At 50.2% G+C, this 23138-nt stretch overlaps 1 protein-coding gene and 1 long non-coding RNA gene across 2 annotated transcripts; both read right to left on the bottom strand.

Annotated features, from left to right (window-relative positions):
• Window positions 1-8480: 8480 nt before the first annotated feature.
• LOC108634479 lies at window positions 8481-11593 on the bottom strand. Its single transcript, XR_001917637.1, has 2 exons — window positions 10782-11593; window positions 8481-10055 (listed from the first exon to the last, which is right to left on the bottom strand). It is a non-coding gene; the product is annotated as an uncharacterized LOC108634479 (long non-coding RNA).
• Window positions 11594-12013: 420 nt separating this feature from the next.
• Window positions 12014-12373, bottom strand: LOC108634478 (small integral membrane protein 10-like protein 2A; the record flags this gene model as incomplete). Its single annotated transcript, XM_018044308.1, is given in 1 exon segment — window positions 12014-12373. A coding segment is annotated over 1 exon segment (179 nt), but the record flags the coding sequence as incomplete, so codon positions are not given.
• Window positions 12374-23138: the final 10765 nt, after the last annotated feature.

Genomic DNA, 23138 nt, shown 5'->3' on the forward strand with positions numbered 1-23138 from the left:
CCAGGCTCCTCTGTCCCTGAAATTCTCCAGGCAAGAATACTGGAGTGGGTAGCCATTCCCTTCTCCAGGGGATTATTCCAGACCCAGGGATCGAACCCGCCTCTCAAGCGGGTTTCAAGCAGATTCTTTACCACTCAGCCCACCAGGGAAGCCCAGAGAGTCTGAAGGACCTGGCCAGAATGACTCCACTCAAGAGTCCGGGTTCGAACCCAGCTAGTCTCCCCTCCCAAGTCTGCTCTAAGCACCATGTGCCTGGTGTACAAGGTAATGACAATTTCAAGTACTGCTGGTGTTCTGAAAAGTCCCTGGTGACTTAAGGGGGTACCCTGCATCCCAGATGTATTTGCAAATCTTGTGGTATGCATAGAAATCTGAAGCACATAGTCAGTTCATAGATTCTTATTTGCTCAAGATCTTGCACCTCCTATAACTCGAAAACCTGTATATCTCATCCTCATGGTGTGTTCATTACAGAAAGCAAATTCTGCCAAAACTTGGTGAAGGCTCCATGCTCCAGTCCAAGGCTGGCCAGTGCTGGTGGATTCCTTGAACTATATCAGAAAATCCCATAGGTATTGTGTGAACAGGAACTTCATTGACAGAAGCAGTCATCCATATACAGTCAGTTTTGTTTTTTAAATTGAAGTATAGCTGATATACAATATTGTGTTAGTTTTAAGAGCACAGTAAAGTGATTTAGTTTTATATATGTATATTCTTTTTAAATTTTTTCTGTTATTAGAAAATAGTGAATATCGTTCCCTATGCTTTACAGTAAATCCTTGTTTATTTTATATATAGTAGTGTGTATACTGGAGCAGGCGATGGCATCCCACTCCAGTACTCTTGCCTGGAAAATCCCGTGGATGGAGGAGCCTGGTAGGCTGCAGTCCATGGGGTCGCTAAGAGTCAGACAAGGCTGAGCGACTTCACTTTCACTTTTCACTTTCATGCATTGGAGAAGGAAATGGCAACCCACTCAGTGTTCTTGCCTGGAGAATCCCAGGAACAGGGGAGCTTGGTGGGCTGCCGTCCATGGGGTCGCACAGAGTTGGACACGACTGAAGCGACTTAGCAGCAGCAGCAGTGTGTATACGTTAATACCATACTCCTAATTTATCAAGGGTTTAATTTCCAAAATATACAAACAAATCAGGAAACTCAATATTTTAAAACATGAAAAAAAAATGGGCAGAAAAGCTGAACAGACATTTCTTAAAAAAAAAAAAAAAAGACATATAGATGGCCAACAGGCACAAGCTAAGGGAATGAGAAGAGAGGTCTTGGGGCACAGAAAGGGAGTGGGAGGAATGAGTGTCAAAATGAGGTTGTAGAGCCTCTGCTTTAGCCATATGACTGGGATTCCCAGGGTGACAGAGACTGGCTTTCTGTTAAACTTGACCTTGTGGAAAGGGCGCCCAGCAGGGCAAGGTCAAACTGCAGTATTTTGCAGGTGGCATGTACATGGAGAGTTGCCATCATCATGAAGTCATAGAAAATGAGAAAACAGAAACATAGAGAAAATAGCCTACTGGTCTCAAAACATCAAAAAGATATGAGATGTTGCTTCCTTGGGGCCTGCACTACTGTGCCTGTAGGCCAGGAAACAGGTGCAGTGAGGCACAGTGCCATGCCCACATCCCCATAGCTGGTGATTTGTGGAGCTGGAACCCCACCGGGCCTTTGATTCCTGGGCTGGGGCTCTGCCCTCTGTACTCCTGGGTGCAAAACCCTGTTGTATAGGGAGGTAGGAAAAGCAGGATGGAGAACACTCCAAAGGGTCTGGGTTAAGGATGTGCACAATATCTGAATAAAAAACGTTTTAAAAAGTGCTCAGATCTGCCGTGGTATTCACCTGGAAACAACTTTAGATAAGACTTTCCAGAAAAATTTCCTCGAGAACATCGATGGAATTACCTTCCAGTTGTGTCTGGTGCATTCATTGGAATTCCTGCCACATGTGCCCTGACATTTCTTTTTAATCTACACCATGTAAAAATGCAATCTTTGGCTGCCAGTCTCTGGGAACTGGGAAAGTCACCTATGGCTCTGCTGGTCTGGGTGGCCAGGCTGCTCTGAGTTAACCTTGTACCTGGAGCTGGCCATAGCAATGACACCCCAGATTACTTCCTGGGTACATGAGGGGTTGCATTCCTCCTGACTGAACCCTCCCATGAGCCCTGCACCTATTATGCTCTCACATGGTCTGTGTGGGCTCCTCTGACTGGCCCATGGGTTCGGTGCTCAGGGCCTACTTTGGGGTCGGGCATGGAGAGGAGCCCAGGAAATATGTCTTGCCAAATGAGCGGCTGAGGGTCTCTGAAGAATTGCCTTCCCTGAGGCCCTCTGGGTGCCACTGTGACCCCATTATCAGGGTGAATGTTAATGAGCTACAGGGGATGTGTGGCATAAATTGGGATGTGGGAGGCAGGGGAAGGAGGGATTCCTGAGAAGGCTTTTGATTTCTGGCTAAGGGGTGTTGTGGGTAGATGAGCAGTGGCGGTTGCTGCAGATGGATCCTGTGGTGGCCACAGAGAGGGAGGGCTGTCATGGCAGCCACTGAGGGAAGCCTCGAGAAAGGCTTGGTGACCAGGCAAGGGAGAAGCTGGCCTAAGGTAGCCTTGGGGACTGCTCTGCAGAAGAGGCAGAGGCTCCCAGGTTCCGCCTGGTTCCCAGGGCTGAGGTGGAACACAGCCTCAAGATAATCAAGAGCTTCTGCCACTGTCAGCACGGCAGTGGGGAGTGAGATAGTCTCTGAGTGCACAGGATTGGGGGGGATACCCAGTGCCTTGGTGGGGAGCTGTGGCCCATGGAGGCCTGCTGTTTGTGGAGGTTGGGAAAGTCAGTTATAGGCCCCAGGAGGCGCTCTGGCCAGAGGGGAAGCCCCACCATGCTGGCTTTCATGGGTAGGCACTGTCTGTCTTCCTCCTGCCTGGTTGGGTGTGGGGGGAGGGCAGCAGAAGGGCTGGAACGGGCCTCCCTGGAGGGGCTGGGCAAGTGGGTGCAGGGAGCTGAGAGCTGGACGGGGTGCAGGGTGCAGGCTCAGAAGCAGCCTCAGGTCCAGGACAATCATGGGTGCCAAGAAGGAGACCCAGAGGCAGCGAGAACACTGGACCGAAAGTCACGGGCTGTGCCTGGGCCCAGATGCTGAGTGAGCCCTTAGCTCAGGGTGGTGGAAGTGAAGGAGCAGAGGAGGAGGCAGCAGGAAAGACACAGCAGGAGAGGTCTGGCTGAGACCAGAGGCTGAGACTAAGGAGGGAGAGCAGACAGAATCATCTCTTGGGGGGCCGAGGGTGCCCAGATAAGGGCTGGGGGAGCTGTGTGCTCTTCCTCCCTGCCTGGGTAGGTGAGTGCAGGTGTGGAGGTGGGGTCTGAGCTGGATCCTGGTCTAAGGGTGGGCAGAGTCAGGAGACAGACAGGGAGGATGGGGAGCAGAGAATGAGTCCCTCCAGTGGGGTGACAGGACCCTCAGGGGATGCCAGGGCCAGGCCTTAAGATCTGCCAGTAGCTCAGAGCCTTGGTCCTGTCGTGGGACTCTGCTTAAGCACAGGTCTCGGCCACCCCATGACCTGACGTTTCTGTTTCTGTGAGCAGAAGAGGGCCCTACCTTCCTTCCTCTGAGGTGGGTGCTGTGCTTCTCTGCAGGCCTCCCTCCCCCAGCCTCTGACCACCACCCCCTCTCCCTCTACGGCAGTCTCAGAGTCCCCACCCCGGGCCCTGTGATGGGACAGCTTGCGTCTAAGGTGGAGGGAAGGGAAGCTGGTCTCTGGTCCCCAACGTTGATCTTCTCCAAAACTGGGCACCAACCTGACTGCCAGAGAAGCGATGGGTCCCTGCCACCTGCTGCTGCAGAGGGGCCTCCGGGTGACACAAAATGATCTGCAGATGGTCCCATTTCACCTCACCTACCCCAGCCCATCCTTGGTTCAACTGAATTAAGTGCTTTCTAACACCAGGCTTTAAAATAAAGAAAACGCTTAGCTGTCTGGTTATTCAAATAGTTTGTGAATGGGACAAACTGGGACAATTGCCACATCTTAGGCCAGGCCTATGCTGCTGAGTTCTCATCCCGGGAACAGCGCTCCAAGTCAAGTCCTGTCTCAGAGCAACTTCTGAACAGGCCACCATCCCTGCCATGACCCCACCCACTTACAGCCCTCAGGATGCTCCCCTCCCCCAGCTTCTGGCCACCAGAGTGGGGTGAGCTCACCACCAGCCCCTCTCCTCCAAGGGGGCACCACACCAGAAACAAGAGGCCTCCAGTTTTTATTTTATTCAATTCAAAGAATATTTTTTATTAACTTAGATAGACACAAGATTTGACAACACTGGAAACAAGAACATTTCTCTGACCAGATTGCGCTGACTGGTGCCGAGTTCATCACACACAGAAAAGGAAAAGTTGTCTTATTCAAGTCAGTGATTGTGTATAAGCTCCACTGCCTGAAAAACAGACTGCAAACAAAGTGCATAGAGAGCAGCAGGGGCCCAGTCGGGAGATGAGGAAGCGGTGGGAGAGCAGAAGCAGCAAAGTATTCAAGATCAAAACAGTAAGAAAAGCAGCGGCAGGAGCACGTGCTGAGGACGTGTCCCCGCCCCTCCCACGGCCAGTATCTTTGGGGGCGGACAGCCCCCAGCCAGAGCCCCACAAGGAGAGGGGATTCTCTGCAGGTGGCAAAGGGTCTCTGCTCGAGGCCCCTGAATCTCCAACATACTTTCTCCCACTTTGGGAAGCCGCCTCCCAGGGCCCAGGCAGCTCCAACAGAGCCACAAGCCCGGGAAGGACAGGGAGCCCTTCCTGCACTGCCACACCTGCTAAACAGTTCTGCAGCCTCTGCAGCGCGTAGTCACTCGTGTGTGCACAAGTAATCACACACTTGTGCACAGACATACACCCATTCACAAATGCACACTGACACGTGTATTCACACACACACACTCACATCCACACATTCACACACAAGCATCTGTGCATTCATGCATCTGCACTCATACCACACCTCATCCACACACACACCCACACACTCACACACTCAAGCCCTCATGCATGTGCATACATACTCGCACATACATCCCCACACACATCCCACACTCACACATGCACTCAACATGCGCACTCACACACACATTCACACACAGGCACACACATATTAAGTAAAAACCTCCCTAGTGCCCTTCCCAGGTCCTCTCCAGGCTGGCCCAGGAAGAGGCTGCGGCTGGGGATCCAGTCACCCAGAGGGTGAGACGTGAACTTGAAAAGTGCACACATTTTGTGCATTAGCCCCAAGGAGGCCCCCTGGTCCTCCGCTCCTCTCCACCCCTGCAGCCCCATGTCACAGTCTCTCAGAACTCCAGGGATGCACTCCAAAGGCTGGCAGTCTCCCGGAAATGGTCCTGGAGGAACACAGTTGAGGTGGAGGAGGGGCCACCAGGACCAGGGGTTTCCAGGCAACTTGGCACAAGGGAGGAAGCCATCAGCGCCCTTTCCGTCTGTGGGAATCTGCGGGGGGCATGTGGTAGCCAGGTGCAGCCTCAGGCCTCGGGGTGAGGCAGGCAGAGATCTTCAGCCGGGACCTGGGTGGCTGAGAAGGCACATGGTGTGAGGCTCAGCCCCTCTGTCCCAGGGGCAACCAGGCTGCTGTGGTTTCTTAGTCCCAGGAACTGAGGACCAGGACCGCGAGCAATCAGTGAGGGGGCAGATGTGGATCTGGGATGGGGGGTGAGGGCCAGGGCCTCTCCCGGCTCCCCTCAGTGCTGCTCCTGGTGCACCAGTCAGCAGCACAGCCAGGGCCGCTGCAGGCCCGTCCAGAGCAGATGCTCCTGTGTGATCCTGCAGGAGGGGCAGCCTGGAGACAGAGACATGGGGTCATGCGTGGGTCTCAGCTCCACCCCACCCACATGTATCCCTTCCCTCCTATTACACTTGCGCCCAGGGCAGCAGCCAACACCCCCACCCAAACTGAGAGGCCTGTGCACTCAACACCCAAGGAACCCTTGGTTAAGCCTTGGTGGGGCTTGGTTGGGGTGGGAGGCCTGACTGTGTGTGAGGACCTTGCTCCCCAGGGGGTCTGGACTCATCTCTCCTGTGACCATTTCAGCTTAGACTGTCCCCTGGTTCTTCCCTGGTGACTTGCCATACACCCCACCTTCCCTGCCATGGGCCTTTCTCTCTCTAGATCTCTTGGAGCTTGTGCTCCCTTCCCCCATCCCACTGTGCCAGGTCTCCCAGAGACTGGGGGAGGTGGGGAATGCAGGCCAGAGGCAGGTTCAGCTCCCCAACTTGTGATCTATGTGACAAGGGCAAATTCTCCCTTCCAGAGCCCGGCAGCGCGGGAGAACAGAGCTCCGCCAAGAGTGTCTCTAGCTCTGTACTTCCTTCCCCATGCCAGAACCGACCACTAGGTCACTCCACCCCTCGGCTCTCTGCCTGGAAGGCCCTTCCTCTCCTCCGGGGTGGGGGGGTCAGGCCCTTCTCTTGGCTGCTCTCCAGGCAACTCTAGGGTCAGGGGTGCCCCAGGCAGGGATTTGACTCTCTCGACAAGACAGCAGAAGGGGCGGTTCACCTTCCTATAAACACCAGTTCCTGCAAGAGAAAACATGTGGACTGAGAGTTGCCTCCTCACCCAGGACGAATCCTAGTCTCCCCAACTATCGTCTACCCTACAAGCCTCTTCTCCATCTGCTCTCCATCCCAGCCTGACAGCTGCCCTCCACTCCAAGGAGACCCTCACTTGCCCAAATCCTGTTGGACACAGGGGCTGCTGGAGGTCGTCCAGGACTGAGCAGCACATTCGGTGGCACCAGGAGGGTACTGGTAGGAGTGGAGGAGCATGGCTGAGACGGGGCAGGGCTGGAGGAACACGTCTTTCCCACTCTTCCCTGTCCCCTGATGCAAAGCTTTGGAGGGTGGAGAGGAGCAACAGAGACAGCAGGAGCAGGCAGAGAGCAGTCCCAGAGACCCGCCAGGAGGAAGTCTTGTGAAGGGCTGAGAAAGAGACAGACCTGAGCTTGGGCAAGAACACAACCATCCATCCAGGCTGTCTCTCGAGGGGTGGAGGACAAGGGGGCCAGCATCCGCTCTCTTCTAGGGCTTTCTCCGGGCCTCTCCAGGGCCATTTCCCTCCATTCCCCCCGTGTTCAGGTGACACTACCGGGGCTGTGGGCCGAGGTGATGGGCTGACCCTCGGAGATGCCCAGGAAGCCGCCTCTCATCCCCCAAGTTGGAAATATGACAAGGGAGTCCAGAGGGCCTGCGTGCACCCTGCCTTGGCCTGCTCTCAGCTCGGCAGCTTTCCAGGCTGGCTTCCACGGGTCCCTTCCTCCCCCAAGCCGCCCAGGGGCTGGATATCTAGATGCCATGGCAACCGCCTCCCTCCAGCCCGCAAGTCCAACCTCTGGCCTCCTACCTTTTCGGTCAGGGTCAATCATTCATGTTCCTATTGAAGAATTTCTTCCTTCTGCTCCCCACTTCGGCCATCTCTTCTCAGACAGAAGAGCNCGAGGGTGCCCAGATAAGGGCTGGGGGAGCTGTGTGCTCTTCCTCCCTGCCTGGGTAGGTGAGTGCAGGTGTGGAGGTGGGGTCTGAGCTGGATCCTGGTCTAAGGGTGGGCAGAGTCAGGAGACAGACAGGGAGGATGGGGAGCAGAGAATGAGTCCCTCCAGTGGGGTGACAGGACCCTCAGGGGATGCCAGGGCCAGGCCTTAAGATCTGCCAGTAGCTCAGAGCCTTGGTCCTGTCGTGGGACTCTGCTTAAGCACAGGTCTCGGCCACCCCATGACCTGACGTTTCTGTTTCTGTGAGCAGAAGAGGGCCCTACCTTCCTTTCCTCTGAGGTGGGTGCTGTGCTTCTCTGCAGGCCTCCCTCCCCCAGCCTCTGACCACCACCCCCTCTCCCTCTACGGCAGTCTCAGAGTCCCCACCCCGGGCCCTGTGATGGGACAGCTTGCGTCTAAGGTGGAGGGAAGGGAAGCTGGTCTCTGGTCCCCAACGTTGATCTTCTCCAAAACTGGGCACCAACCTGACTGCCAGAGAAGCGATGGGTCCCTGCCACCTGCTGCTGCAGAGGGGCCTCCGGGTGACACAAAATGATCTGCAGATGGTCCATTTCACCTCACCTACCCCAGCCCATCCTTGGGTTCAACTGAATTAAGTGCTTTCTAACACCAGGCTTTAAAATAAAGAAAACGCTTAGCTGTCTGGTTATTCAAATAGTTTGTGAATGGGACAAACTGGGACAATTGCCACATCTTAGGCCAGGCCTATGCTGCTGAGTTCTCATCCCGGGAACAGCGCTCCAAGTCAAGTCCTGTCTCAGAGCAACTTCTGAACAGGCCACCATCCCTGCCATGACCCCACCCACTTACAGCCCTCAGGATGCTCCCCTCCCCCAGCTTCTGGCCACCAGAGTGGGGTGAGCTCACCACCAGCCCCTCTCCTCCAAGGGGGCACCACACCAGAAACAAGAGGCCTCCAGTTTTTATTTTATTCAATTCAAAGAATATTTTTTATTAACTTAGATAGACACAAGATTTGACAACACTGGAAACAAGAACATTTCTCTGACCAGATTGCGCTGACTGGTGCCGAGTTCATCACACACAGAAAAGGAAAAGTTGTCTTATTCAAGTCAGTGATTGTGTATAAGCTCCACTGCCTGAAAAACAGACTGCAAACAAAGTGCATAGAGAGCAGCAGGGGCCCAGTCGGGAGATGAGGAAGCGGTGGGAGAGCAGAAGCAGCAAAGTATTCAAGATCAAAACAGTAAGAAAAGCAGCGGCAGGAGCACGTGCTGAGGACGTGTCCCCGCCCCTCCCACGGCCAGTATCTTTGGGGGCGGACAGCCCCCAGCCAGAGCCCCACAAGGAGAGGGGATTCTCTGCAGGTGGCAAAGGGTCTCTGCTCGAGGCCCCTGAATCTCCAACATACTTTCTCCACTTTGGGAAGCCGCCTCCCAGGGCCCAGGCAGCTCCAACAGAGCCACAAGCCCGGGAAGGACAGGGAGCCCTTCCTGCACTGCACACCTGCTAAACAGTTCTGCAGCCTCTGCAGCGCGTAGTCACTCGTGTGTGCACAAGTAATCACACACTTGTGCACAGACATACACCCATTCACAAATGCACACTGACACGTGTATTCACACACACACACTCACATCCACACATTCACACACAAGCATCTGTGCATTCATGCATCTGCACTCATACCCACACCCTCATCCACACACACACCCACACACTCACACACTCAAGCCCTCATGCATGTGCATACATACTCGCACATACATCCCCACACACATCCCACACTCACACATGCACTCAACATGCGCACTCACACACACATTCACACACAGGCACACACATATTAAGTAAAAACCTCCCTAGTGCCCTTCCCAGGTCCTCTCAGGCTGGCCCAGGAAGAGGCTGCGGCTGGGGATCCAGTCACCCAGAGGGTGAGACGTGAACTTGAAAAGTGCACACATTTGTGCATTAGCCCCAAGGAGGCCCCTGGTCCTCCGCTCCTCTCCACCCCTGCAGCCCCATGTCACAGTCTCTCAGAACTCCAGGGATGCACTCCAAAGGCTGGCAGTCTCCCGGAAATGGTCCTGGAGGAACACAGTTGAGGTGGAGGAGGGGCCACCAGGACCAGGGGTTTCCAGGCAACTTGGCACAAGGGAGGAAGCCATCAGCGCCCTTCCGTCTGTGGGAATCTGCGGGGGGCATGTGGTAGCCCAGGTGCAGCCTCAGGCCTCGGGGTGAGGCAGGCAGAGATCTTCAGCCGGGACCTGGGTGGCTGAGAAGGGCACATGGTGTGAGGCTCAGCCCCTCTGTCCCAGGGGCAACCAGGCTGCTGTGGTTCTTAGTCCCAGGAACTGAGGACCAGGACCGCGAGCAATCAGTGAGGGGGCAGATGTGGATCTGGGATGGGGGGTGAGGGCCAGGGCCTCTCCCGGCTCCCCTCAGTGCTGCTCCTGGTGCACCAGTCAGCAGCACAGCCAGGGCCGCTGCAGGCCCGTCCAGAGCAGATGCTCCTGTGTGATCCTAGCAGGAGGGGCAGCCTGGAGACAGAGACATGGGGTCATGCGTGGGTCTCAGCTCCACCCCACCCACATGTATCCCTTCCCTCCTATTACACTTGGCCCCAGGAGCCAGCCAACACCCCCACCCAAACTGAGAGGCCTGTGCCACTCAACACCAAGGAACCCTTGGTTAAGCCTTGGGTGGGGCTTGGGTTGGGGTGGGGAGGCCTGACTGTGTGTGAGGACCTTGCTCCCCAGGGGGGTCTGGGACTCATCTCTCCTGTGACCATTTCAGCTTAGACTGTCCCCTGGTTCTTCCCTGTGACTTGCCATACACCCCACCTTCCCTGCCATGGGCCTTTCTCTCTCTAGATCTCTTGGGAGCTTGTGCTCCCTTCCCCCATCCCACTGTGCCAGGTCTCCCAGAGACTGGGGGCAGGTGGGGAATGCAGGCCCAGAGGCAGGTTCAGCTCCCCAACTTGTGATCTATGTGACAAGGGCAAATGTCTCCCTTCCCAGAGCCCGGCAGGCGGGGAGAACAGAGCTCCGCCAGAGTGTCTCTAGCTCTGTACTTCCTTCCCCATGCCAGAACCGGACCACTAGGTCACTCCACCCCTCGGGCTCTCTGCCTGGAAGGCCCTTCCTCTCCTCCGGGGTGGGGGGGTCAGGCCCTTCTCTTGGCTGCTCTCCAGGCAACTCTAGGGTCAGGGGTGCCCCAGGCAGGGATTTGACTCTCTCGACAAGACCACAGAAGGGGCGGTTCACCTTCTATAACACCAGTTCCTGCAAGAAAAACATGGGGACTTGAGAGTTGCCTCCTCACCCAGAGACATCCTAGTCTCCCCAACTATCGTCTACCCTACAAGCCTCTTCTCCATCTGCTCTCCCATCCCAGCCTGACAGCTGCCCTCCACTCAAGGAGACCCTCACTTGCCCAAATCCTGTGGGACACAGGGGCTGCTGGAGGCTGTCCAGGACTGGAGCAGCACATTCGGTGGCACCAGGAGGGTACTGGTAGGAGGTGGAGGGAGCATGGCTGAGACGGGGCAGGGCTGGGAGGAACACGTCTTTCCCACTCTTCCCTGTCCCCTGATGCAAAGCTTTGGAGGGTGGAGAGGAGCAACAGAGACAGCAGGAGCAGGCAGAGAGCAGTCCCAGAGACCCGCCAGGAGGAAGTCTTGTGAAGGGCTGAGAAAGAGACAGACCTGAGCTTGGGCCAAGAACACAACCATCCATCCAGGCTGTCTCTCGAGGGGTGGAGGACAAGGGGGCCAGCATCCGCTCTCTTCTAGGGCTTTCTCCGGGCCTCTCCAGGGCCATTTCCCTCCATTCCCCCCGTGTTCAGGTGACACTACCGGGGCTGTGGGCCGAGGTGATGGGCTGACCCTCGGAGATGCCCAGGAAGCCGCCTCTCATCCCCAAGTTGGAAATATGACAAGGGAGTCCAGAGGGCCTGCGTGCACCCTGCCTTGCCTGCTCTCAGCTCGGCAGCTTTCCAGGCTGGCTTCCACGGGTCCCTTCCTCCCCCAAGCCGCCCAGGGGCTGGATATCTAGATGCCATGGCAACCGCCTCCCTCCAGCCCGCAAGTCCAACCTCTGGCCTCCTACCTTTTCGGTCAGGGTCAATCATTCATGTTCCTATTGAAGAATTTCTTCCTTCTGCTCCCCACTTCGGCCAAAGTGAGGCAACAGGTCGGCTGCATTCAGATAATTTTCTTGAGTTCGACGGAAAGGGCCCTTTTCGCTAGCTTTCTGTGCAGTTCGTCACCAGCCGCGACGTGGCTGGCTGGAGCCGGGTCTCGGTGGCTTCGTCCTCCGCTGTGGTCTAGGGCTTAGAGGCCTGGGCCGCCCCTTCCCCGGCACGTCCTGGAGGCCCCCGGCCCCGTAATCCTTCAAGCCGATGCGGCCATCGCGGCCGGGCGGAGGTGGTAGTGGGCGTTCACTCGATCCTCACCTGCAGGCGCACGTTGAGCATCACCGAGGCCACGATGTAGAAATAGGGGAAGTTCATGCGCAGACGCCAGGCCAGGTCGAAGAAGGTGATCAACGTGCGCGTGAGCCCCTTGCAAAAGGCGCCATACGAGCCGCGGATCGCGGCTGAGCGCGCTAGCCGCACTGCCACGCCCGACAGGGCCGCTGCTGCCGCCGCCGCAGACAGAGCCCCCGACGCCGCCATGGGCCCGGGCCGGCGCGGGACCCGCGGACCGACCGCAGCACGAGCTGGCGGGCAAGTGGACTCGATGCCTGGAGCTCCTGGCAGACAGCAGTCACATCCCTCCTCGCCCCTCCCCGCCGCGCCCCGCCTTCAGTCTCCCCTCGGGGGTGGTCTCCCACTGCCTCCTCTGCCACATCCAAGGCCAGGCCTGAGCTGTCCAGGGACAGCTCCGCCCCCTGCCTGCACGCACATTGGCGACAGCCAGCACAGTTCCACCCCTAACGTGGCCCCGCCCCTTGCCGGGTACCACAGAGCTGCTGCCAGCGACTCTGCCCCACCCCCAGGATCCGCCCCTCCGACAAGCCCCGCCTCCTCCTGGACTCCCAAAAAGAGAGCCGGAGGGCCTGAATGGTTTGGAAGGCGCTGCCCTCCAGGGATCCTTTTGCAGAATGCGTTATTCTGCAAGGAAAGCCCGCCCGGAGCGCTCTGCCCCTTTACACCATCCCCTTCCCTGACTCCTCAGAAAACCAGGGCAGTCAACCCACTGTGTGTTTGTGTGTATGTGTGTGTTGGTCGCTCATTGGTGCCCGACTCTTTGTGACCCCATGGAGTATATAGCCCACCAGGGTCCTCTGTCCAAGGAATTCTCCAGGCAAGAATACTGGAGTGGGTAACCATTTCCTTCTCCAGGGGATCTTCCCGACCCTGGGATGGAACCCAGGTCTCCTGCTTTGCAGGTGGACTCTTTACATTCTGAGCTACCAGGGAAGTCCCAACTTTTCTTTAATTCATAATTTTCCCCCCTGGTAACTCTGCACTATAGAGTTTCACCAAATCCACACGCATATTTTTTCCCTTTCTGGTATATTCGCTTGATGCTGTGTATTTCTCTATTCTTGAATTGCCCCATTGTCCTTACATTTTACCTGCTTGGGAGCAGATTTTCCCTCTACTCTCTTAGCTATATACACTTCATAGGTCAATTAAGAAAAACTGACAACATGCAGATTAACAGAAAATGTATATACACTTCTTAATTTTTAATATTATTTCAGCATGGGCATCATAAGAAAAAAATACCCAGAAAGACAGTGAGATTTGAGATCTTATAATGCCACTTTTCCAATGAGTCAACTCTTCGCATGAGGTGGCCAAAGTACTGGAGTTTCAGCTTTAGCATCATTCCTTCCAAAGAAATCCCAGGGCTGATCTCCTTCAGAATGCACTGGTTGGATCTCCTTGCAGTCCAAGGGACTCTCAAGAGTCTTCTCCAACACCACAGTTTAAACACATCAATTCTTCGGTGCTCAGCCTTCTTCACAGTCAAACTCTCACATCCATACATGACTACTGGAAAAACCATAGCCTGGAGGGATTGGGGGCAGGAGGAGAAGGGGACGACAGAGGATGAGATGGCTGGGTGGCATCACTGACTCAATGGACGTGAGTCTGAGTGAACTGCGGGAGTTGGTGATGGACAGGGAGGCCTGGCGTGCTGTGATTCATGGGGTCGCAAAGAGTTGGACACAACTGAGTGACTGAACTGAACTGAACTGAACTGAATGCCACTTTGCCAGGGATAGGGGAGGGAGGATATGGGCAGTCTGCTGCTGCATTGCTTCAGTTGTGTCCGACTCTGTGCGACCTCCATAGACGGCAGCCCACCAGGCTCCCCCGTCTCTGGGATTCTCCAGGCAAGAACACTGGAGTGGGTTGCCATTTCCTTCTCCAATGAGTGAAAGTGAAAAGTGAAAGTGAAGTTGCTCAGTCGTGTCCAACTCTTAGCGACCCCATGGACTGCAGCCCACCAGGCTCCTCCATCCATGGGATTTTCCAGGCAAAAGTACTGGAGTGGGGTGCCATTGCCTTCTCTGATGGGCAGTCTAGGAGACAGCAAATGATTTATAGAAAAATGAATGACTCCTTAGAAGCATAGATGGGAGATTTGATAGTTTGAGACAGAGTTGTCTGGGTTTGGTGTTGACTTCTAGTTCTCCTTGACTTCCCTGGTGGCTCAGACAGTAAAGGGTCTGCTTACAATGCAGGAGACCTGGGTCAGGAAGATCTCCTGGAGAAGGAAATGGCAACCCACTCCGGTATTCTTGCCTGGAGAATCCCATGGACAGAGGAGACTGGTAGGCTACAGTCCATGGGGTCACAAAGAGTCGGACACGCCTGAGGGATTTCTAGTTCTCCTTTGGTAAGTCTCAATATTTCCTGGTTGTTGAAACTTCCAAGGAGGGAATTTATGACAATTGAGTTCCTTTTAGAAGATCTGTCTCTAGGCAAAGAAGGGGATTTAAGAAAAAGTTGTTTTTTTCAGATGCTGCTGCTGCTCCTAAGTCGCTTCAGTTGTGTCTGACTCTGTGCAGCCCCATAGACGGCAGCCCAACAGGCTCCCCCGTCCCTGGGATTCTCCAGGCAAGAACACTGGAGTGGGTTGCCACTTCCTTCTCCAATGCATGAAAATGAAAAGTGAAAGTGAAGTCACTCAGTCATGTTTGACTCTTTGTGACCCCATGGGCTGCAGCCTACCAGGCTCCTCCATCCATGGGATTTTCCAGACAAGAGTACTGGAGTGGGGTACTGGAGTGGGCCATTGCCTTCTCCTTTTTCAGATGACGTCAGATAAAAATAATCAGTATAACTGAAACGGCATATTTTGAGTTGGCACGTACTAAACTTCTTCATACCTCATAGTGATTTCTAAACACTTGTCTTAATCCTTTGTTTGCCCTGGACCCTGCACAGAAATTACTCAGGTTTTCATTTGCCTTGCCCTCATACATGGCATTTCTTACTGGTGTGTTCAAAAGCCCATTTCATCTTTATTTTAAACCAAGTCCAACCCAAACTTGACCATGTTTTCAAGACTATTTAAAGAAGTGGAAAAATCCTCATATCTCCTTTTAGTCATAACTTTTTGAAACCTGTCTGCAAGAGGTAGAGTCACCATGACTCCATCCCAGTTTCACAAGAAGGGCTGATCTGAGTATTAACGCTTTCTCAAAATGCCTGTTCGGCACACTTGAACATCTCTATGACATCCATGTGACTTCTTAAGAAACCCAACAGATTTATATACACTGATTAGACAATTGTCCTACCTACATGGTCAAGGGAAAAAAGGCAAACTTGAAGCATCGACACTGAAAGAAGTGGTATGGACCAGGATTAATCTGTGGTTCAGTTTACCACCCATAAACGTATACCCAAATTCTATATTTGTGAATAAATCCTTCAGAAGTGAAGGAGAGAGACTTCCCCTGGCGGTCCAGTGGTTAAGAATCTGCCTTTAAATGCAGGGAACGTAGGTTCGATCCTTGGTCAGGGAACTAAGACCCCACATGCCTTAGTACGATGAGCCCATGTGCCATAACTAGAGAGACTGTGTCCTGCAAAATATCCCACATGATGCAACAAAGATCCTGTGTGCCACAACTAAGACCCAACACAGCCAAATAAATAATTAAATAAAGTTAAAAGCAATGCTACTGTAAGTTTAGAGAGTTGTTTCTGTAAACATTAGTAAAATATTTATTGGCAAAAGACCCTTTGTAGTTTTAAAACATCATTTTACTACAGACTGCACTTCACTTACACTGAGGAGTTAATGTCACCAATATCACAGAAACTCCATGTTATCGGGTGATTTTACTTGCAAGTTATTGCCATAGCCTGAGCCCTAAGGGCAGGTCACAAAATCAGGATGAGGAAGGGTTAAGGACTGAACCACGTTAACTTCTGAGAAACACCCCTCTGCTTACAGCCAGCTGTATAACATTAACACTATCTGGAGTAGGGATGAAGTCTGTTGAGTAAGGGACAAGTGGGAAAGTAAAATATTCTGATTTGGTCTGACTCATCTTGGTTATGAAATGTATCCTCCCTATAGGTCATCTGGAATTGCCCAGAACATTACCTTTCTTTCATTCAATTATTCTTTAATGCCAGGAATTGTTCTAGGTGCTAGAAACATAGCAGAGAAAAATGCCAACGGAATCCCTGCCCTCAAGAAACTGAAATTCTTTTTTATGCTGGCAAGTGTAGTCATGGAGATGTTGATTTTTCTGTAGCAGTTTCTCAGTGACCAATCAATAGCTTCCTGGGAGCTGAGAGGCAGGTACGGTGGTGGCAAGCGACAGCTTCCAGATCCTGAGATGAAAGTTCCAATGAATAAATCCAGCAAATTCCCCTCCCCACCTTCCTGACTGGCAGAGCAAGCAGCTTCCAAGATGGGCAGGTTTGGAGATGTGCCTCTGAGAGTTGCTCCTGAAGGACCAGTCAAGATTCACATCTCCCGGCCTCCTAGCAATTTTCCCTGGAAGCCTATGCAATCACAACAGAATACGATGTAAATATGCAGTGCACAACCCAAGGAGCTTCACGTGACAGCCCTGAGACTAACCCTATTTTCTGGAAACTCAGCATTTTATGGAATCCTGAACGTTAAAAAGTGTAAGAATGAAATTTAAAAAGAAGTCAATATTTGAGTTGAGGGAGACTAGCAGTACATTTGTAATAAATCAGTAAATAAGATTTTGAAGCTAGTGACCAGGGACATAAAGAGAATAGAGCAGTATTTGAATATGTGATAAGATGTTTCATGGTAGAAGGAGGAGAGAACACTTTTATAGAATCCTGTATGGAAAAGAACTCTAAGATTACATTTGAGTTGAAATCCAAGGGATTGTGGGAAAGAAATAGCCATGAAAAAGCTGGAGGAAGAGCATTCCAGGCTGAGGAAACAGCGATTGCAAAGGCATTGAGGTTGATTCTCCCTAGGGACTGTTGATGAGGTCTTTGCTTAAGATCTTTTTGGTGGTAACATATATTTTTCTGCAAAGAATGATGCAAGTCAGTAAGACAGGGGGATACATATGATGAAATAGTATGCTGTAGTTGAAAGTATGGCACCCCACTCCAGTACTCTTGCCTGGAAAATCCCATGGACAGAGGAGCCTGGTGGGCTGCAGTCCATGGGGTCGCTAAGAGTTGGACACGACTGAGCGACTTCTCTTTCACTTTTCACTTTCATGCATTGGAGAAGGAAATGGCAACCCACTCCAGTGTTCTTGCCTGGAGAATCCCAGGGACGGGGGAGCCTGGTGGGCTGCCATCTATGGGGTCGCACAGAGTCGGACACGACTGAAGGGATTTAGAAGCAGCAGCAGCAGTTGGAAGTAAGAGACTAGATGTACACACAGCAACATAGGAAGATCTTGACCAGTGCAAATGAAAAAAAGTAAGAAACAGGATGAGACCTATAATAAAGCACCATTCTGGTAAAAATAAAAATACCTACATGGGACATTGAAAGTCAGGTTCTTCACTGTCGGAAAAAGAATTTGCAAGTCAGCAAGAAGGAAGGCAAGAATAAACCCTGAGGTCCTGGACCACACTTTGAGTAGAAGGCTAAGTAACATGCCATTTTATGAATCGTTCATAGTTTATGTATCTATGCAGCTCCTCTCCCTAGAGTTAATGGATGTTGCTATGTGCCAGGCACTGTTTTAGGGGCTTATTGATGGACATACGGGTTATTTCTAGTGTTTGCTAGTACAAACGGTACTGATATGAACATGCTTCTACTTGTCTGCTGATGCATATATGAGTTTCTCTATGGTACACACTGAGGAGTGATATCCAGAGTCAAAATGTATGTGCATCTCAACACTTAACAGCTAATTCCAATTTGTTTTCCAAAGTGTCTAAGTTGTACCAGCACATTCTTTCCGGTTCTTGATATAACCAAATTAAAATCTGTGCCAATCTGAGACATGTGAATTGGCTTGTCATTGTCTATTTAATCTACATTTCTCCAGTTACTGATGAAGCTGAGTGTGTTGTCAACGTCTATTGGCAATTTGGTTTCCTCCTTTAACAACTGTTTCTTTCATATGTTCTATCCAGTTTTCTATTGGATTGTTTGGTAGAAATAAAATTGATTTTTATATTGACTTTACATCTAGCACCCTTGCTAAATTTTCCTATTAATTCCAGAAATTAATATCTGGTTCTTTGTGTTTCTAAGTAGAAAATGCTATCATCTGTAAAGTATATTTAAAAAAAAAAGAATGATTGTTTTGTATCTTCCTTTCCAACCCTAAAGCTGATTTTTGTTGCATTATAAACCTTGTTAAAACCTTTAGTCTCAGGAGTTTCCTTTGTCTTTATCTTGATCTTAAAGATTATGCTTTTAAAGTTTTACCCTGGATAGTTCTTACTCCAAATATCTACCTCCCTAACTCCCTAACTTCCTTCAAGCCCTTGCTTAATTATTTCCTAATGAAGCTTACCCTGACTACCCTATTCTAAAATACGACTCACCAATCCTCCCCAGCACTCCAGAACTTCGTTGTCTTGATATTTTTTTTTCCCATGGCACTTGTTACTTTCCAACATACCACATGTTTTGCTTTTTTTTTTTTTGCTTTTATCATCTACCCTTCTCCCGCCATGAGAAGGTTAGTTCTAAGGACCAAGGTTTATGTCTCTTTGTTCACTGATTTATTCTAAGTGCTCAGAAGAGTTGTCTGGCTCATAGCATTCAACAAATATTAATTAAAGGACTATATAAATGGAAAGTATTTGGCAGAGCGATTGGATGGCATAGTGATGTAAGCACTTAATAAATAGTAGTTGTGATCAAGAAATAAGTCCATGATAAATTACTATTGGGATCCATAAAGGGAGTCAGAATATAAAAGGCAGGTATCAGCCAAATGTTGCATGCTCATAGGACCACACACACTTTACTCAAGCAAGTCATTACTGCTGAGTTTTGTTTGCATTTGGACCCATTTTCATGCCCATAACCACTTGCAGGCAAGGTTCTAATCACAGTCTCTCTGAGAGACATTGCTGCAAGATGTGGAGGCCAGAAGGAATGCATTCTTTCTCTAATATTGGTGGTGGCAGACTAGTTGCAGGCTTAAGGGGTGGAGGTTCCTGCAGCTTTCCTGAATTGCACCCTTACCTGTCAGTCTCCAGCACTGAGGTATCAGGAAAGCTTTATGGGTTCGGCACATACTAATTTCGGCACTGTGCTAATTTCTTTGTGGTATCCATAGTCCTTGACCTTTGCTCCTCCAGACCTTAAACAGATTAGTCAACATCTAATTCCAGCATTAGGTTTTTTTTCCTTCTTGAAATGCCTGTAATGTTTTCTTTTAAACTGACTGGTCTCAACTGATTCAGGGAGCAAGGCAGACAAGGTCCTGCCTTCATTGAACTTCTTTTTTTAAAAATAAATTTATTTATTTTAATTGGAGGTTAATTACTTTACAATATTGTATTGGTTTTCCCATACATCACCATGTATACACGTGTTCCCCATCCTGAACCCCCCTCCCTCCTCCCTCTCTGTGCCATCCCTCTGGGTCGTCCCAGTGCACCAGCCCCAAGCATCCAGTATCATGCATTGAACCTGAACTTCTAATAAGAGGGATATGGCCAAGGGAATAGGCAGTTACCACATAGCATGATAGGTCCACTGGTCAGTTTATCAGTCAGTCTGTAAAAATTGATGAGGCCTTACGCCAGAGCCAAGCACTATGCTAAGAAAAATAGAGAAATGAGACTCAGTGTCTGGAGGAAAGGGAGACAGCAAGGCAGTGTATGTTCACAGGAGGTTTTTCAGAATGCTGGTGTCTCTGAGCACCTGTGGTATGTCTGGGCACCTTGACAGCTGACCCAGTGTAAGGGATCCAAGATGAAGTTGCCAAGCCAAGGGCCCACTGGGGTGTTGGGCCTTATTGTGAGAGCAACTAAAGAGTATTAGTGAGAATCAATTTAGAAATTGCAGAGTAAGGACAAAGATATCATATCAATAATCTAACCTTCTACCATAAGACACTAGAAAAAGAAGAGTGATCTAAACCCAAAGCAAGCAGAAGGAAAGAAATCAAAGATCAGAGCAGAAATAAATGAAGTTGACAATAGAGAAGAAAGGGAGAATATAAATGAAATCAAAAGTTTGTTCTTTGAAATGATCAGGAAATCAATATACCTTTAGTTAGACCCACCAAAGAAAGAGACTCAAATTGCTAAAATCAGGAAAGAGAGGACATCCCTATATATAAAAAGGACTATAAGACAATGATATGAACAACTGTATGCTAAAAAATTAGATGACCTAGAAAGACAAAAATGATCAAAACTAACCAAAGAAGAAATAGACATTTAATTGTATAAATAGGTCAGTACTATAGTATATGAGGGCTTCCCTTTGCTCAGCTGGTAAAGAATCTGCCCACAATGCAGGAGACCTGGGTTCACTCCCTGGATTGGAAAGATCCCCTGGAGAAGGGAAAGGCTACCCACTCCAGTACTCTAGGCTGGAGAATTCCATGGACTGTATAGTCCATGGGGTTGCAAAGAGTTGCACACAACTGAGCAATTTTCAATAGTATGTGAATTATATCTCAATAAGGGGCTTCCCCAGTGGCTCAGACAGTAAAGAATCTGCCTGCAGTGCAGAAGACCCGGGTTTGATCCCTGGGTGGGGAAGATCCTGTGGAGAAGGGAATGGCAACCCATTCCAGTATTCATGCCTGGGAAATCCCATAGACAAAGAGCCTGGCAGGCTATGGGCCATGGGGTCACAAAGAGTCAGACACAACTGAGTTACTAACAGTAACAATATATATCTCAATAATGCTGTTATAAAAATTAAGCATAATCCCAAAAACCCTTATAAGAAAGAAACAGAAAATCTGAATAAATCTATAACAAGTAAAGAGATTGAATTAGTAAGTAAAGCACTTCACACACACACACACACACACACACACACACACACACACACACATCCAGGTCTAGATTGATTCACTGTTGAAGTCTACCAATCATTTTACGAAGAATGAATAGCAATCCTTCCCAAACTCTTCCAAAAAAACAGAATAGGAGAGAATACTTCCAAACTCATTCTAACTGATACAAAAACTAGATGGAAACAACACAAGAAAAAATAAATAACTAAAGACCAATGTCCTTTATGAATTCAAAGGCAAAAATCCTCAAATCAATCCAGTAACATATAAAAGAACTGTCTGCAATGACTGTATGTTTTCTAGGACTGCCATAACGAAGTATCACAGACTGGGTGGCTTAAACAAAAGAAATTCATTTTCTCACAATTTTAGAGGCTGAGAAGTCCAAGAACAAGATGTCAACAAGGTTGATTTTTTCCTAAGGCCTCTTTCCTTGGCTTATAGATGGTTATTTTATTTCTTTGCCTTCCCTCTATCTGAATCTGTGTCAAATTTTCCTCTTACAAGGGTTGATAAATGGAATTTGATATTGAACTGATATTGAATCAGTGTCATCCTAATGACCTCCTTTTAACCAATTACACCTTTACAAACCCTATCTCCAAATTCAGTCACATTCTGAGGTCTGAGGACTTTAGCATATATATTTTAGGGGACAGAATTCAGTCCATAGCAATGACCAAGTGGGATTTATCCCAGGAACACAAGGTTGATTAAACTTGAAAATCAGTGTTGTACACCATGTTAATAGGATAAAGGCCAAAATCACATGATCATCTCAATTAAAAAACATTCGACATAATGCCACAACCTTTCATGATAAAGTCACTCCAAAAACTGAGAATAGAGTGGAAATACCTCAACTTGATAAATGGGAAGGGAAAGGCTGGACAACCACTAGATGCTCTGGATATTAAGCTGCCCACTGTCCAGGGAAGGTTGCACATGGAGATAGTGTGCACTGTTCCAGACTCCAGAGTCTGGGGCTATTTCTGAGGCTTGTCAGGTGCAGCCTGTAAGAGTTTTAAAGATACTGAGAAAAGTAACAGATTTTACAGGTTCTTGGTCTTCCCAAATCAATAGAAACTAACTAGAGGCCAGACAAGAAATTTAGGCAAGACTTTACTGGTGCCCCCTGCTGCAGTAGCAGGGAGCAAGAACAAACAACTTCACTTGCTTGCTCACTCCTCCACGTCGGGCAAGCTTGTTCCTTATATAGGGTGAGGGTAGAGGTGTGTCCAGGAGTCTGGCTGGAGGGGTGCCTTAGTTTTGCCCTCTCCTTGATGTTGTTGTGTGCAGGGAGCATGCTTGGTAAGTACCCTGCTTTTGCTCACGGCTCTTCAAAAGTGGCAGTTGCGTTTAGTTTTTTTTTTTTTTTTTTTTGGTTTCTTTGTATCTTCTGTTCAGAATTTGCCTTAACTGCTGCTGCTGCTAAGTCGCTTCAGTCGTGTCCGTCTGTGCGACCCCATAGACGGCAGCCCACCAGGCTCCCCGTCCCTGGGATTCTCCAGGCAAGAACACTGCAGTGGGTTGCCATTTCCTTCTCCAGTGCATGAAAGTGAAAAGTGAGAGTGAAGTCGCTCAGTCGTGTCCGACTCTTTGCCACCCCATGGACTGCAGCCCACCAGGCTTCTCCGTCCATGGGATTTTCCAGGCAAGAGTACTGGAGTGGGATGCCATTGCCTTCTCCGGTGGTTTACTGAAGACAACCCAAATCCTCATTTAATATTCTTAATGTGACCATATGTGCATGGTCCTTTCCCCCTCACCCCCACCCATGCTCAGCCAAATACTAGTCGGGATGCAATCCAAACTCCCTGCATGGTGCTACATCATTTGATCCTCCTCACTTAGCCACCCAGCTCACACTTTAAAATTGTCTCTCGGGACCATGAGTGCTTCGCTATAAAGCAGCAGTTGGCTCCAGCTTCCAAGCAGCTTTGTAGCTTTGCTCAGTCGTGACCCGCCAGGCTCCTCTGTCCATGGGATTTCCCAGGCAAAGAACACTGGAGTGGGTTGCCATGCCCTCCTCTGTGTTTTGAGCCCCAAGCTGATGCAAAAGTTTGACTTTTCCACAATATCGATGGTATTGGTTTAACGTTGAACAGAAAACTGTTGCTTAGAGCGGATCACGGAACCCTCTGTGGAGCGTGTGTAGGGATGAGGAGGTGGTGCTGTTGGGGTGTGGGTGGG

The sequence above is a fragment of the Capra hircus genome, assembly GCF_001704415.2.
Source record: "Capra hircus breed San Clemente chromosome X unlocalized genomic scaffold, ASM170441v1, whole genome shotgun sequence".
Classification (NCBI taxonomy): Eukaryota; Metazoa; Chordata; class Mammalia; order Artiodactyla; family Bovidae; genus Capra; species Capra hircus.